This window comes from Abrus precatorius, unplaced genomic scaffold (genome assembly GCF_003935025.1).
Source record: "Abrus precatorius isolate BTA unplaced genomic scaffold, Abrus_2018 Scaffold7, whole genome shotgun sequence".
Taxonomy (NCBI): Eukaryota; Viridiplantae; Streptophyta; class Magnoliopsida; order Fabales; family Fabaceae; genus Abrus; species Abrus precatorius.
In genome coordinates this window covers 917099-933606 of record NW_020874417.1, presented here as the reverse complement: position 1 = coordinate 933606, position 16508 = coordinate 917099, and the positions used below count along the sequence as shown (strand labels likewise).

At 29.3% G+C, this 16508-nt stretch overlaps 3 protein-coding genes across 4 annotated transcripts; all 3 read right to left on the bottom strand.

Moving 5' to 3' along the window:
• Nucleotides 1–975: 975 nt before the first annotated feature.
• On the bottom strand, nt 976–3710 carry LOC113870970 (probable pectinesterase/pectinesterase inhibitor 7). 2 transcript variants are annotated; one of them, XM_027507593.1, is made up of 3 exons: nt 3525–3584; nt 2708–2813; nt 976–1667 (listed from the first exon to the last, which is right to left on the bottom strand). In XM_027507593.1, the coding sequence occupies exons 2-3, from the start codon at nt 2796–2798 to the stop codon at nt 976–978; spliced, it is 783 nt and encodes a 260-aa protein (XP_027363394.1). In that variant the 5' UTR covers nt 2799–2813; nt 3525–3584. The 2 variants fall into 2 exon arrangements, with proteins under 2 accessions (XP_027363394.1, XP_027363393.1); XM_027507592.1 differs by having other exon boundaries at nt 2708–3710.
• Nucleotides 3711–10394: 6684 nt separating this feature from the next.
• LOC113870980 (probable pectinesterase/pectinesterase inhibitor 7) lies at nt 10395–12691 on the bottom strand. The gene is made up of 3 exons (XM_027507604.1): nt 12548–12691; nt 11719–11818; nt 10395–11086 (listed from the first exon to the last, which is right to left on the bottom strand). The coding sequence occupies exons 2-3, from the start codon at nt 11807–11809 to the stop codon at nt 10395–10397; spliced, it is 783 nt and encodes a 260-aa protein (XP_027363405.1). The 5' UTR covers nt 11810–11818; nt 12548–12691.
• On the bottom strand, nt 11809–12724 carry LOC113873813 (probable pectinesterase/pectinesterase inhibitor 20). Its single transcript, XM_027512139.1, has 2 exons — nt 11984–12724; nt 11809–11844 (listed from the first exon to the last, which is right to left on the bottom strand). Exons 1-2 carry the CDS (start codon nt 12722–12724, stop codon nt 11809–11811), a joined length of 777 nt encoding a protein of 258 aa, XP_027367940.1.
• Nucleotides 12725–16508: the final 3784 nt, after the last annotated feature.

Below are 16508 nucleotides of genomic sequence, written 5' to 3'. Positions count from 1 at the left end.
GCGTTTTCTTTGTTTGGCGTTGCCTCTGCCTCGTATAGAAAAAAATATCTTCTTTTTCGCCTATAACTTTTTGCAATTATAATATTTAGGACAATTTTTTACTATATCAAAATTTTATTTACAGTACGTCAGTTATACTTTTATTGTTTTAAGTTGGTGGATAATAAAATTGACTCTCTGAAAAAAGAAGAAGAAGAAGAAGCATTTTCACACGTATCATCATGCCTCGTACTTGAAAATAACAAATCGTTAATTTTATTTTATTTCTTTTACATTCACGTAATATGGAAACAAAGAAGCACTTGTTTCTTTTTCTCTTTTCACTTTTTATTTTTTCTTTATTTTATAAAATAAAATATACAAATTTATTGTATAATAAATATTTCTCCATTTATGAAAAAAGCAGAAGAGCTAAGATTTGGTTGTAATTTTGATGTAAAATAAAATAGGCAGAAGAAGTAGTAGTATGGATTCCAGTGTAGAAATAACCTGTTAAATGAATGCATCGCTTGAGTGATAGCAACAGGGACGCTTGGATGAGTCTTTTAGTTGTTCTACAAAGTTACCAAGCCTTACGGAATGGGCCTTAAAACAAATATCATCGTAATTTGAAAAGCCCATTGAAGTATGGGCCTGAGCTCATTGCAATAAAAATAAAATCCACGGCCATTTCATGATGGGTTGGTGAAACACATTGTTTAAGAAGACAACAGTGAAATTAATAATGATATTTGTCCATGAAAAATAAATCCTGTTATATTTTTAATTTTCAGGATAAATTTTTCTTTGATCCCATATTTAATATATATAATATTTGCTCGAATAATTACATGATAACAATTCAAACAATACAGTTTACAACTGGAGTATTGCAGGGATCATTTACTGAATCCCCTGCTTATTTCATGAAAGAAAAAAATAATAGTAGAGGAAAGTAAAACAAAAAAATAGTAACAAATAGAATATTGGCTGAATCTATATCAAGTTACCGGCGTAAGCCACTCCAGTTTGTGGCAACCAATCATTTCCAAGCAAGAAGTTAGAGACAGTAAAATTAGCGGCATCAGTGGCATTAATGAGGTGGTAACCGGGCCACGTCACTCTCTCAGTGGTGTTAGAACCAGGTCCCCAGTTATCAAACTCTGCATAGTACAAAGTGTTCAAAGCAAAATCACCGTCCCATTCACGCCACCCAGCAGCATCAATGAAACTGTCCATAAAGTTTTGCATATAAACGGTTCTAGAGTAGTTTTTCCAAGGCCTTCCCAGATAAGTTGAAGCCGACCCAATGCTTGCGGCCAAATCACCGGCAGCTCTAATAGTACAGTTGTGGATGGAAGTGCCGGTGTTTTGGTTCGGATCGGTTCGGCCTTGTGCGGTGATGGCGTTGAATTGGCCACTCATTGGAAGGCGAGGATAGAGGTTGCAGTTTTGGAACACTGCAGCAGCGTTTCCAAATATGAAATCTACAGTGCCGTAGATGTCACATTCTCTGTAGAATTGTCGCAGAGAATGGGCGTAGAGCGTGTCTTGGTACCCCTCGAAGCTGCAGCTGTAAAATGTGGATAAATCTGCCCCGTTTCGAAGTGCTACTGCTTGGTGCTTCGAGGGTCCCGCTGTGTTACGGATGGTCATGTTGACACCCACGAATCCAGCGCCAACCACCGCTGCAAAAGTGTATATATATGAGACATTATCATATCAGTGGTTATGGCTAATTAATTATATCCATGCATTGTCGAACTAGAAGGTGGCTACTTCCATAATGTTTTTCGTAAACTTGAAGCTACATTATTTGTGAAGGTGGAGGGCCTATCTCTTTTTCTTAAAAGTCATGTAAAAAGGAAGAGTACTGTTGTTTGTCATGGGTTGCATGAGATGGAAAAAGAGAAACATAAAAAAAAAAAAGTGAAATAATACAATAAAGATAAATAAATATATCTACTAATATAAATAATAAATAAGTATTTTTAATAGAAATTTTATAATAAATGAAAATATAAAAATTAATAATTAATGTATCCGACAATGAACTATTATTTCTCATAATTAAAATATTAAATATTTATAATTATTTTTATAAAAATAAAAAATAATATTTCTTGTTCCTTTTTTCCTTATTCTTTCTTTTCTTTTTACTTTTCTCTTTGTTCTGCCTACTTAATATCCTGGTAAAATGTGTCAAAGCATATTTTTTTCTGAAATAATTATGAAAAAATTGAAAATAAAAGTAATAATATTAAATTTAAACCATTTTCATAACGATACTTTTATATATATTTTATTTTAAAAATAAAAGAACACATTCTTTTAATATTTTTTAAGCTAAAAAAGGGTTTAAAAAATATTTTTGAATTATTGACTCTTCAATAATATTATTATATATTTAACATTATTCATTTATTATTATTATTTTTATCACATCACTCATCATATTTATCAACCTTTTTTCTTTTAGTTTTACCTCCAATATTTACACCCTAAGAAATATTAATAAAAAAAAGTGGTGAGAACTTTGAAACAGTGATCAAATATTATTTACCATAAATAATATTGCGTTAAAAATCACATATCATTGTTAAAATTTATTTATTTTAAAAAAAGAATGTTGTAAATTAAAATATATGCAGTTTTATTGAATTATTAATTTAAATATTTGAATTTTTTTTTATGTTGACTGTTTTACCACTGACTGGAAAGTACGTACCGAAGGTTGCTGACTTGAAAGTTGTCCAGCCATCAGAAACACTGCGACTCCCTGTAATAATTGTCTTGTTGATGCCATCTCCAACCATCATCAAGTACGTCTTTTTCTTATCAATGGACACGGTTTCCTCATAAACACCTGCACTCACATAGATCAAGAAGTACCCACCCGACGACAAAGACTTGTTCGGCGCTGCAGCGATGGCGTCGTTGATGGTGGTGAAGTTTCCACTTCCATCTTTCTTCACCGTCACGATGTCCTTCACCACAACCTCGTCACCCACTTTATCCTGAAGGAGCTTTCTCCGACTCACCGACTCGTAGATCGTGCGAGTCTTGCGTGACATCTTAAGCGGCAAACGCCCGTTTCGAAACCCGAGTTGTTTGGCACTTGGCTGAGTGTTGACGGTGGTTTTGTTGTTGGGAACCCACCCTTTTGTAAAGAGTGCTAAAGAGACGCTGTAGAGTTTAGTGTCGTTAGAGAGTGGAATGGAGAGTCCGTTTTTGACGCTCCATGATGAAGCAGTGGCTTGAAGACCTTCCAAGCAGGTCTGTTGGTTGGTTAGAATGGCACTAAGGAGGGTTTGAATGTCTTCAGCTTGTGAAGTGTGTAGGAAACTAGTTGCTTTGTTCACTGTTAGGAAGGAAGTTGAAAGGAAATCTAAGTTGAGTTCGGCAAGGGTTTGGCAATCTTCGAGGGCGAGGATTACGGCCGGGGAAAGAGTGGAACGGGTTTGAAGATATTTGTTAACTAAGTTCAAAAAATTGGTGGCTTGTGACAATGATTGTTTAACGGAGAAACGGCCATAATCGTAAACATTTCCGTTATGGTGAGGAAGAACAGAGTTGCAGTAAGATGGGTCTGGGGTGTAATTGCATATGGTTCCTGAAGAGGTGGAAGTAGTGGGAGCGATGTCTGCGATAGTTAGAGAGGTGAATGAGTGTATGAGAAGAATGAGAAAGGTTGATATTGTTGGGAGGGAATTACGTAAGTTGTAGGCCATTGGGATTCGATAGAGCAAGAGTTTGTTGGTTTGCATGAGCTGAGTGTGTGGGAAATTGTGTTCCATCACTTGCAATTTATAGGGGGGAAAAAGGAGGTTTTTCAAATCAAAGATTCCTTTATGGGTTTACGTTTTACACATACCACTTCTGTAAGTTTATTGTCACTTCTATTAAAAAAGTTATATTTGAAATGTTTCATTATTGGTTTTCTTAACCAAGATAAAAATATCATGTTTTAGACCAAATTTCTTAAATAAGAGTAGTGATATGAAACGACAGTACACTTTCTTTTCTTTTCTCTCTCTCTCTCTCTATATATATATATATATATATATTCACATAAATTTTTTTTACTTCATTTTTTTAATCTTTTTATTGTATTATTAATTATTTTCCCCTTTTTTTCTTTCCTTCACTCACGTATCACACTTAAAAAAGAAGTGTCAAATTATATTTTTTCCATATGCATATTGTTGGGTTGGCTGCTAACTGCAACTGCAATAATGCAAAGGCTTTGTGAATTTCAACGTAGAGAGGGTAACGTACGGATTAGAAAAAATGATTTAAACTAATGTTTAATTATCCCTTTTTCTTTTTCTTTTTTTCCTGTAAGAATTGAGAAAGAAACAGAAAGAAAATACCAGATAAATGATAAGATTAAAAGAGATGAAAAATTATAAAATATATATTTATATTAAATTATGTTGGTGGAGTAAGTTAATTTTGATGTTCTTAATTAGATTTTCATCTTAGGCCAGCTTTAACGGCAATGTATGAAGAGTTGTTTATTTTAGAAGTCACTCATAAAAGGTTATCCACCTGTATGTAGCAATAAAAGTTAATATCAAAATCATTATTATTTATAAATGAAAACTATAAATACGGAAAAAAAATCTTAAACTTCATCTAGAATATTACAAAAATCTGAATTATTTTGAATAAAAGAATAACACTAAAATATTACCCCAAAAAAAAATTAATCTCTTTCCATTATCTAATAACTCTGTTCCTATAACTTAAAAAATATCAAATTAATTTTTACTTGATACAACTGTTATGAAAAAATGTTGACTTTAGGTGGGACGATCAATAATATATTATTCAATAGTATGCTTAATAAATGAGTTGTGGTTTTTCTACACCTTCGTAGAGGCTCTAAAATATAATAGATAATACAATATAAAAAAAAAAAAAAGTAAAGTTGAAGAGACACAAATGAAACAATCATTATTGTTCTCCAAGTGTATTTATTTAGTATTTACTATAACTTGATCCCAAATTTTATACTAAAAAAATATTAGTAACACGTTTTTAATGTATATTTTTAAATACACCCATATTATTAGCCTATAAGTTACTAAGACATAAAAAAATTATATAAAAATTATTTTTTTATGCAAGAAGTCACATTCATAATTTAATAAATTTCAACTATAATAATAATAAAAAATTTAGAACAATATATTAGAGTATGCTATTAACACTTTTTTTTAACATATATTTTGTACATTTTTTTCTCCTATTTTCATCAAATTGCTTCTTAATTAATTCATATATTATTTTTTTTCCTTTTTTCTAAGCTTTCAATTTTCTCCTAAGGTGTAAAGTGAGTGAAAAAAAAATAGTATTTATTATTAGAATATAGAAAAGAGCCGGGGTATCATTTATCCTTCAGAGTTAGAGACACAAGGGTTGTGTTGACAACATAGTTAGCACCGCTTCTAGATTATGTGTAGTAATAAACGTTGTGTTCATTCAGATTAATATTAAATCTTAAAAGCATTTATGAGGTCAGAAAATAAAAGGATCCTTTTTTTTTTCCGGCAGATAAAATAACAATGGACCATTTAATCAATATCCTTTTTATATTCGTAGATACCATTAATTAAGAGCTTTTAGTTTATAATGTAGAGCTTGAATTAGGTCCACCCTAGGAAGGTTATTTCAAAGAAGATACATAAAATGGAAAGAAGATGGAAGGCATAGTCAGAAGGGAAAGAAAACGTTTGGCAAAGACTTGCCATCCTTTTGGTAACAATGCATTTGGAACTATGCATCTATAGTCAATGATGCCTAACTAGTTGCATGACTCAACGTATGTATCTTGGTTTACTATTTAAATTAGTTGTTTCAGAATTGGAACCAGCATGTTTGAGCAAACATTGGACGCCCGTTTATTTATGTTTTATTTTTTTATTTTTAAATATTAAAAAAATTGTAACATGTTTATTGAATGTTGGTATTTTAACATTTGAAAATGGCATTAATACCAATTTAATCCAGAAACACATATACTAGCTACATTGAAGTAACGTAAGTTAGTCCTTCTATCATTTACTATTATTACCTCGTTTAATAACAGAGTCCTATGCAGCATGTTAACTGTTCTAGGGGCATACGAATTGTTGTTCCACTTCAGCGCACTGAGTGTCTACCAATCGATTTTAAAACATAAGTTTATATATTATTTTTCAATATATAAACTATGCGAATTATTTGATAAATAAAAAATTATAATTTTAAAAGTTAAGAGTTATTTTGATCAATTTTTAGAATATGAAAACTTTTTTTTATTTGAATTACAACAATTGAAAATTTTAAAAAATTATATTCTTTCAAAAAAAGTTACAGTGAGCATTATAATATCGATGGTCATGATTTTTTATTGTTAGAATTCGTTTATCAAATAAATTGTAATTATTGTTATTATAAAAAGAAAAATTTTAAAATTAATTTTGTTTATGTTTTATTTGAAATTAATTACTATATTATAAAATAGTGATTGAATGAATTACAGTAGAATGAAATATTATTTTACTTAATAAATTTGTAGTTCAAGAGATTAGAAAGGAAAAAAAAAAAGATTGATAAATTAAATTACATTGTGACACGACGTAAAATTTGGCTAAGACCTCAATTTCTAAACACGGCCAGGATCCTCCAACCAACCACCATCAAATTCATTGCACTTGTAAAAAACAAAAAAACCCTCAATGTCTCTATCAGAGAATTCTGGCTAGCACCTAGAAAAAATAAAATTGTGTTTTTAAAAATAAAAATAAAACTTATAGTAATAAATAAGTTTTATATTTAAATTTTTTAAAAAAATTAAAAAACAAACAAACAAGTTTTTAGTTTCTATAAACAATTTTTTTTCTTACCTCTCTCACTAACATAATTCAATTAAAAATGACATTTAATAGTTTCCTAATAGAAAGAACTAATAATAGAAATAAAAAATAAAATTTGTGAAAATGTAGGACCAAAATATAAAAAAAATATTTAAGGAGAAACAAAAAAATTGATAAAATAAACATATTGCAATTTTATTTTACTATATACTTTGCACAAATTTCCTGCAAACTCTTGTGGAAGTAAAAGTTATCATGAAAAATTGATTTAGCAATTTTTTAATGTCTACTAAAACATATTTTATGAAATAATAAATATATTATATTAAATAATTTAAATTATAATAAATAATATATATTAATTTATTTATAATTTTGAGATAATAAATATTTTTTCAATAAAAAAATTATTTATTTTTAACATATACCGTTAAATACACGTAGCCAGCAGGAAAGAGGGAAAATAAGAATTAGCTTAGACAAAGCATCCAATTAAAGCCTACAGCCTATATTATTATTCCATGTTGATCAGAATCCCGTTGAATTCAAACTTCAGATTCAAACACCGAAACTTCAAATTCAAATGATGTTGTTAGCAGACAACAATTCAGCGCGAAGATGATAACTTCATGCACAACCCCATGTGTAATTAGTTTAATTTAATTCCTATAGTTAGCTACAACTCTACAAGTCAACATGTTAGTTACTCTAGTTAATCTATTAGTATCTCATAGTAATAAAAACCGTGAAAATAGAGAGAAGTGAGGGATAAAAAAAAATTAAATTTAACTTTTTATTTAATATAATTTAATTAATTATATCATTTCAAATTTTTTTACTGATTAAATAAGGAAAGTTTTTTTTTACTCTATTTTTTATTTTTTTTCTTTATTTCACCTCTTAAAGAATTTCAGCACCTAGAAATTGACTTATTTTTAACTCTCACTTTTATCTTATATATGCCAAACAGACACTTTGTATCATTAATACTTTAACTAATCAAGTTTTTTTACAAATTAATTTTTATGTATTCATGCATTAATTTGCACGTAAATTTTCGCGACTGATAATCAAAGTCAGAAACCTTCAATCGATATTTTGGTGGCCTTCAATTAATAATATTTTGATCTGTTTAGATGCCTAACTCAGATAAAGTGTAATTTGAACCGTTTTTGAAGGATTTCTTACCAAAAACCGGTCAAGTTGACGCTCAGAAGTAAACTATTTATTTTGTAAAGCGTGTTTCTTCGTTTCATGCATGATGCTATTCAACCTTAAGCCATAGTTCAAAAGTTGGTCAGTAAGATCTAAAAAGTAAGCGAAGTTTTTGAAGATTTCACTTCAAATGTTTGCTACCAATCAACATAAATGGCTCTTTGCTTCTTCTTACAGTTAAATTAAACAAAAAATAAAGTCAATTGTCAAGGTTTAGCTGGGACTTAGGTTTGTGTAGTGTGGAAGAGAAAGTGGAATTAATTGAAATGAAGAAAATACACCTTATTTTATTCTTAGAAGTTATTCAACACCTTGTTATGCAACATTTTTTTAAATAATAAGAGTTGAACGTTATGTTTTTTTCAACATTTATTTTATTTGTTGGTTTGTATATTTTTAATTTTTTTTATAAATATGACTTTATTTATAGTTGATTCTTACAATAAAATTAATTAATTTTGAAAATTAATCGCTACTGTCATTAAATCATTACATATATCTGAAAAAGCAATGTCATTATTAAATGATGGCAACACTTATTTTTAAAAATTTAAAATTATAAAATTTAAATTAACTAAAAATTTCCTTATTTCTTAATATATTTTTTGTGACCTACCTTTGTAAGTATGATTTGTTTTTCATGTTTTACTCTTTAAACCTTTGTTGTAGCCTGTCATTTTGATTGATAGTTGTTTAGACTCTAACTATATGTTGCTGATGCTGATGGACCATCTAACCTATTTTGATTTCTAATCATAGTCTGTTTAATAAAACTTAAAATTATTTTTTTATTTTAATCATAAAAGAATCTCTCACCTTTGAAAAATAATATGGATTTTGAGACAAAAAATTTAATGGACTGTTTGGTTTTAAATAATTTTTTTATTTTTAGTTATAAAATTTTCACATCATTTTTTTATTTCTTATTTAAAAATAATTATACAATAATAATAATAATTTTTATTTATTATTTCTTGTAAAATTCTTTGAAAACCAAAAATATAATAACAATAAGATTAAAAAAATATAATTTGAAATAGTTTTCTTCTAAAACAAAACAACCCTTAAGATACTTGATAAATGCAAAACCTTTGCCTTTTTTCTGTAAGCTAAATTTATTTATTAAGTTTAAGGGATACTCTAGTACATAAGTCTATACATCAGTTTAGAAACCTCGGTTTCTAAGCCATCAAACTGCATTGTTACACCGATCCAAAAGGGAAAGGATGTAATACCATTCCTCAAGGGCAGGACCAGACTATTTTAGTTTTTTTTATTATTATTTAAATGTGAAAATTTACAATGAAATATTTTACAAATTCTTAAACATTATATTAATTTTTTAAATAATTTACACATAATTTAGATGAGCTTTTGTAGAGGTACTTGTAGAAAAAAGGTAAAGAGGTAAAACATATAAAATATTTTTCATAACCTAAAATCAATTTATACTATTTTTATTTTTTAGAAGTTTTATCAATTAATTTCTTAAAAGATAAAGTGATAAAAGTTGATTTTAACTTGTGAAAATGATTTTATTTGTTTTATCTTTTATTTATCTCTCTTAGTAGTACTTATGAAGAAGCTTATAAAGAAGAACTTTGCTATTTTGCATGAAAATCAAAAGCCGATTCAAATAAAACAGGTTAGAGGATAATTTAAGACAATTTATTTTTTGTTACAAGGATCCATTGTTTTAAGTACGACAAAGCAAGGTTTTAGCTTTTGAAAAAATAAAAGATTATAGATTTAAATAAGTTAGGGTATAATGTGATCTTCCGAGCCAACTAAGCAAACTTAATTATTACACGTGATTAACGTAATATATTAAAAATATACTTTTCCTTTTTCAATCTACTTATTTACGAACCATCAATTTAATTGTAGAAGTCATTCCTATCTTCTTGGTCTTAAATTATAACGCTATTGAATTAATTAAAGTTGGGTTAAACATATTTATTTAAAAGATAAAGCTGACCTGTACTTAATATTTAGAACAAAATTTAAATGTAGGATTGCAGGTGATTTTGCAATTGTTCTTAAATTAGAATTAAAATTTCTCTTCAACAATGTATATCAGTTTTAATGTTAATATTTATTTCTTAAATCAATAAAATAAAATTCTAATTTTAATAAAAAATATTTATAACATCTAAATTTTATCTAACTTTTTATTCGCATCCTTTGAAGAGTCATGTGAAGCATCACGCAAACATTTATTATTATGCTCAATAACAATCATACTCATTTGTATAAATAATAAATGTAGAAACACGTGTGCTGAAACCATATAAAACGAAGGAACAAGTTAACCCCACTTGACTGGCTAGACATAGATTAATTCAACCCACTCGAGTATGGGACACCAGTTTGAGGAATCCAATTATCTCCGCTCAAGAAGTTTGACACCGTGAAATTGGCCGCATCAGTGGCATTTATAATGTGATAACCAGGCCAATTCACTCGGTTGGTAGTGTTAGAACCAGGTCCAGTGTTATTAAATTCTGCATAGTACAAGGTGCTCAACGCAAAAGTACCATTCCATTCATGCCAACCAGCAGGGTTTATTAAACTATCCATGAAGGACTCCATAAACACTGTCAATGAATAATTCTTCCATGGTCTTCCAAGGTAGGTGTTGACAGTACTAATATTTGGAGCCAAATCAGCAGCAGCTTTAATAGTGGCATTCTGTATGGAAGTGCCCGTGTTTTGATTTGGATCTGTTCTTCCTTGAGCTGTGATTGTATTGAATTGTCCCTTTAGGGGGAGCCGTGAATAGAGGTTGCAGTTTTGAAAAACAACAGCAGCATTACCAAATATGTAGTCAATTGTGCCGTAGATATCGCATTCTCTGTAAAACTGCCTCAGTGAATGGGTATACAATGTGTCTTGATACCCTTCAAAACTGCAACTGTAGAAGGTGGACATATCCGCTCCATTTCTTACAGCAACTGCTTGGAACTTGCCTGGTCCGGCAGTGTTTCGGAATGTTATGTTAACTGCTACGAACCCTTGAGCTACCACAGCTGCAAATCCCCATGAAGCGTGTAAAAGGGTCAAATTCATTCTAAAGAGTATATATATATATATATATATATATATATATAATTTTTAAAAAGATATGTATCATCTTTTTTATAAATTGACATAGAAAAAAATATAATATTTCATGCTCAAATCCACACCCCAAGACATAACAAATAAATTGGTCAAAAGTTTCAAATTTTGATGATTCTTAATTTTGTTTAGTGATATCATATCATTCTATTATTTAAATTATTAAAAATGAATCTTGAATATTATTATTTTTATTTTTTATATACGCGCATCTTATATATACACACACATATATATATATATATATATATATATATATATATATATATATATATATATTTCAGAGACGCTTAAAAGTGATTCTTTTATCAGTACCCAAAAGAATTATATCATGTCATGTAAACACTTCTATAACATCATTGATATAGACTAGCTACTTAAAAAAAATAAGAGAAATTGAAATAATGAAAAAAATTAAAGATATAAAACCACATAAATTTATTTAAATCACAATCTTAGCTAGGGGTAAATATGTTTAAAGTCATAAATTTATATTTAATTGTGTAATTGTTATAGATGTGGAGATTATACTTTTGCTTACCAAATGTTGCCGAGTCGAACGTTGTAAAATTATCTCCAACACTGTGATTGCCAGTAATAATTGTCTGATTGATTCCATCTCCAATAAGCATCAAATACTTCTTGCTTTTGTCAATGGATACATACTCTTCATACACACCCGCGGAGATAAAGATAAGGAAGTAGCCACTATTAGCGGCAGTGTTATTTGGTGCAGCAGCAATTGCAGCATTGATAGTGGTGAAGTTTCCTGTTCCATCCTTACTAACCACCACAATGTTATTTACCTGAACGCTCTGGCTGTTATCTCCTGTTTGGAGAAGTTTTCTCCCATGGTGTCTTGCGGAATCATAAATGGAACGTACTCGGTTTGACATCTTCAACGGTAAACGACCATGTGAGAAATCCAAATGTCTCCCATTTTGTGGCCATGATCTTATGATTGTCTTCTCAGGCACCCAACCCTCAAGGAACAAAGCCAATGTGAGACTGTGAAGCTTTGAGTCATCAGAGAGTGACGACGACAAGTCGTTTTTCACTCTTGAATCTGATGCTGAACTTTGTTGTAGGCCATCCAAACATGTTTGGTGGCAAGTCAAAACGGCACTGAGATAGGTTACAGAACTTTCGGCTTCAGAAGGGTTAAGAACGCCACTAGATTGGTTAGCAGTAGCATAGATGTTTGATAAGTACTCTAAACTTTGTTCAGCAAGGAATCGGCAATCTTGAAGAGCGCCAGTTGTGGATTGAGACGAAGAGAAGCTACTTTGAAGATATGAGTCTACTAAGTTCAAGAATTTACGAGCCTGGGACAAGGACTTTCGGAAAGAAAAGCGACCATAGTCGAAGACATTGCCATTTTGATTAGCAAGCACATTTTTACAATAATTAGGGTCTACGGTGGACCCGCAAATGGTTTCGGGTGGAACGATGGAGAATGCACTGCCATCTGATGTGGACAATGATGCCAAGAGCAAAAAGGAAAGAATATAGGAGATGGTAAGAAAAGAGAAGCCCTTGAAAACCATTGGTTTATGGGAGAAGGAAATCCTGGTAGAGGGATGAGAATAAGGTGCATGGCTAATTGGGCTTATATAGAGGATGGAGATTTTTGTCTTATTAATGGGAATGAAGGCTTTAGCTGTTGGAAGTCAACTAGAATAATTTGCCTTGGTGTTGAGGCCATGCTACCAAGAACATTGTCAACAGCTCCAGCTGGCAATTGTGAAACATTTGATTAATTAGGTATTTAGGAGGAACACATGGATTAAGCTTACGGTAAACAAACGTGCATGTATGCAACTATTCCATATATATATATATATATATATATACACAATATTTATTTGTTTACATTGCTATTAATATTTGTTTGGTGGACGACTTAATACATACCCGTGGGACTTATATAATGTAATTTTAGTTTGTCAACAGCTGGGTTGGTTCCCAGCATTCATAAGACACAGAAATACAAAATGAAAGATAATAACGACACCAATTTGGATGATCTTTGACAAAGATATGTCATTTTCAAGCTAGTTTGGCTAACAAAATCACAAATATAATCTGATTGATTGACTATAATGTCTAAGTAATAGCTTATTCTCTGATTTTTCTAGGTCTTTTTTTTCTTCTTGTGGTGCTGTATATTAATTTAAACATTTTACTGAGACGTACCTTCTGTCTGAACTTTCACAATCCAATGTTAAGTCATTGCTTAATTTCCAGCCCACAAATCCTTGCATTCTGTATTTCAGCAATCCTTTGTTAGATGTTGACCGATTGAAAGCTATATATTAACTAATGATCCTTGCTGAGTATAAAGATTCATTTTTAATTCCAACTAGTGTTCACCTAAGTCAAATTATATATTTCCTATGGCGCGTTTTTCTCTGTCAACTATTATCTTGCTTAAAACGATCAATATAACCATAGCAAAAGTAAGAAAAACCACTAATAAGGTTGGGTGTGGTGATAAACCGGCCGCATTCTTATGGGAGGAATCAAAATTTAAATCATAAACCTGAAAGTTATTGAAAGAACCTTCTAATCACGAAGGTATGCGGGCTTAAAGCAATGTCTGAAAAATAAAACCTAATCACAGAGGGGAAAAAAAAGAAGAATTAATACAAGAGAAAGAAAGTTTCAAAGAATAATGTGGTCCAGAAGCTTTTATCAAGATGATTAAAAAATTATCATAAAAACTCAACATTAAGGAATTCAATTAACTAAGAGAAATTAAGCAAGAGATTGGATCATGCATCCCCGCACTTTTAGTTTGCTAAAAAACAGAGAAGTATCTTTTTGGTCAATTTTTTTTTTAAGGCAATTGGTAATTAATTACCATTGCTTGCTAGTTGGTAATAAATTACCCCATAGTCGCATAGACGTGAATGACGTAAAGGTCTTCTATTTTAAATAATAGTAAAGTTTTTGTTTTAAAATGATTTTAGTAATATTGTGTTTAAGAGTAATAGTTTAAAAATGAATTTAAAGAAATAAATTTATTAAAATGACAAAGTATTAATATTTTTAAAAAGAAAATTTAACATTTTTTAAATTTCTCATAATATCCAAATTTGCAGGTGGAGATTAATTTTTCAATAACTACACTAAAAATTAATACTAAAATAACAAATTTTTATCCAAACAAATCCCTATTTGATTTACATTAAGACTAATTTTCCTACACCGTAGATATATTTTAATAACAACTTATAATCAAAGTTATATTTAACTTAACAAATTAAAATTAATTATTTAAAATTTATAATAAATAAAAAATATCATAAAATGTCATTTAATTCTCTTAAATTCTATATTTTTTCTGTTCTTTTCATAAGAAATGATATGATTTTTTAAATAATAAAAAACATAAATTCATTTTCAAAGTGTATTGACTGTGGAAAAAATATATATCTTTATTTTTTTATAAAATTTGTATTATAAAATATTTTTTTTACTTGTGCAATATTACACAAAATAAAAAATTTATAAACATTAAATTTTCATAAAAAATATATCATTAAATATTGTTAATATATTAAATCCTGTAATTTTTTTTTATAAAAACTCATTATATATAACTTTTTATCCTTTATAATGTTACAAGCTTAGAAAAATTGTAATAAAATATTTAATTTTACATATATAATAGTATTTAATATATAATTTATCAAATTTATTATTTAATATTATAAATATTTTTAGAATTAAATACAATTTTTTTATACAAAATACCAAAGAAAGTATTTTACCAGCAAAACAAAAGAGCCGCCACTATACCATTTAATTTGCAACGGGAGACAATAGATGAATTGTTAATCCTAAAATAAAGAGCCTACACTACACATCACCCCAAAAAGGTCTTGTGATTGAGCAAAGTTTTAGATAATCCCGTAACTTAGTTTTATGTTTTCTGGAATACCTTCTAAACGCATATTTTTCTAATTTTATGGAATATCTAATAGCAATTAGCTAGACACCTTTTTCTTTGCCTCTCTATCTTTTCTACTCTTTGTTCTTCCGTGACGGAGTTTGCCTCATTCTAGCCGAGATATATGTTGAACTAGTCATTAAAAAGATCAAATAATGTCTTCTCGTTGACAAAGTCAATTGTTGTATGTGTCTGTTATGAGAGAAGAGAGACTGGTGTGCCACTTTTTGTTTTTGGGTGGAGAGATTATCTCTATATTTTTGTTTTTGTAGGAAATTTACTATCTAATTTTTGGGATATGTATGAGGAGGGTGGCTGCTAAGCACAACTTCAACTCAGGAAAATTTAAATTCATGCACGTCGAGAGCTCAAACTCTCATTTATTGTATACAAACACTATATGCAAGTTTAACGTTAAATTAAATCTAGTTGAACTTTCTTATTCCTAGTAAATTGTTTTAAAAATAAGCTCTCAATCTGGATGAAACGGGCTAGGAAGTACTACTACTAATGCACAATGCATTCCAGTCAGGTGCTACTTAACTTTTAACTAAACATATATTCAATATGGCACGTTTGCAAGTTGGAAACAAATCTTTCTTTAAGTTCACACATGAATGCGTGTTAATCCAATATAATAGCTGGGTTCTTAGATACCACGATACGATGAGATGCAACTTTTCCAATTTTAATTTACGTTTTGTGTGTTTGATTAATTAATTTGCTAGTTAATATCATCAACATTAGTTCGTAGTAATAATTTGTCAATGATACATGTGTGACTGCGTGTATTTCCTATTGAAAGTTATCCTGCTCGAACTTAAAATTCAAATTTAAAATTATTTATTTAGTTAAAACATCTTTTATAATTTGATTAATGTGTTTGGTAGTATATTTGATGTTTTATTATTTGTTCTATTTTATATTTAACATGTGATATATTCAAAATATAAGCAAATAATTATTATATATTTGCAAGTATTTTAATTGCGAAAAATTTTATATATGCAATCTTTATGATAATATTAAAGAAAACAATTTGATTGATAAAATTTTTTTAATTAAGAATTCTTAAAAGTGTTATTTTATTAAATTTAACATCTTACGTCATTCAAGCTTATCTTTTTACGATCTAACCTATCTAATGAGCTAGATTTGCTTATATAGACAGTCCAGTACTCTTGTTTTTTTGGTCAACCAAATGTCATTTCTTAAGCGACGAAGTTTTCTTTTTGGGTCGCGGAGAGCTGAAGTTTGTTACAGTCCAGAATGCAAATGGGCGAAAACAATTGTGTGGCCAGTTAAGGGATGGTATGGACCATAAAAAAAATACAGGGAAGACTCTTCAAACTTTCACGAAACACCTGCAAATGAAG

Excerpts from the sequence above, each read along its gene's own strand:
- LOC113873813 (XM_027512139.1), bottom strand. The coding sequence starts at position 12,724 with ATGGTTTTCAAGGGCTTCTCTTTTCTTACCATCTCCTATATTCTTTCC. Across the intron at positions 11,845-11,983 it reads ATAACAGCCAGAGCGTTCAG|AGTATGTATCCATTGACAAA; the intron begins GTAAATAACATT and ends GTGTGTATGAAG.
- LOC113870980 (XM_027507604.1), bottom strand. The coding sequence starts at position 11,809 with ATGCTTATTGGAGATGGAATCAATCAGACAATTATTACTGGCAATCAC. Across the intron at positions 11,087-11,718 it reads GTTCGACTCGGCAACATTTG|CTGTGGTAGCTCAAGGGTTC; the intron begins GTAAGCAAAAGT and ends GGGGATTTGCAG.
- LOC113870970 (XM_027507592.1), bottom strand. The coding sequence starts at position 3,710 with ATGGCCTACAACTTACGTAATTCCCTCCCAACAATATCAACCTTTCTC. Across the intron at positions 1,668-2,707 it reads TTTCAAGTCAGCAACCTTCG|CGGTGGTTGGCGCTGGATTC; the intron begins GTACGTACTTTC and ends ACACTTTTGCAG.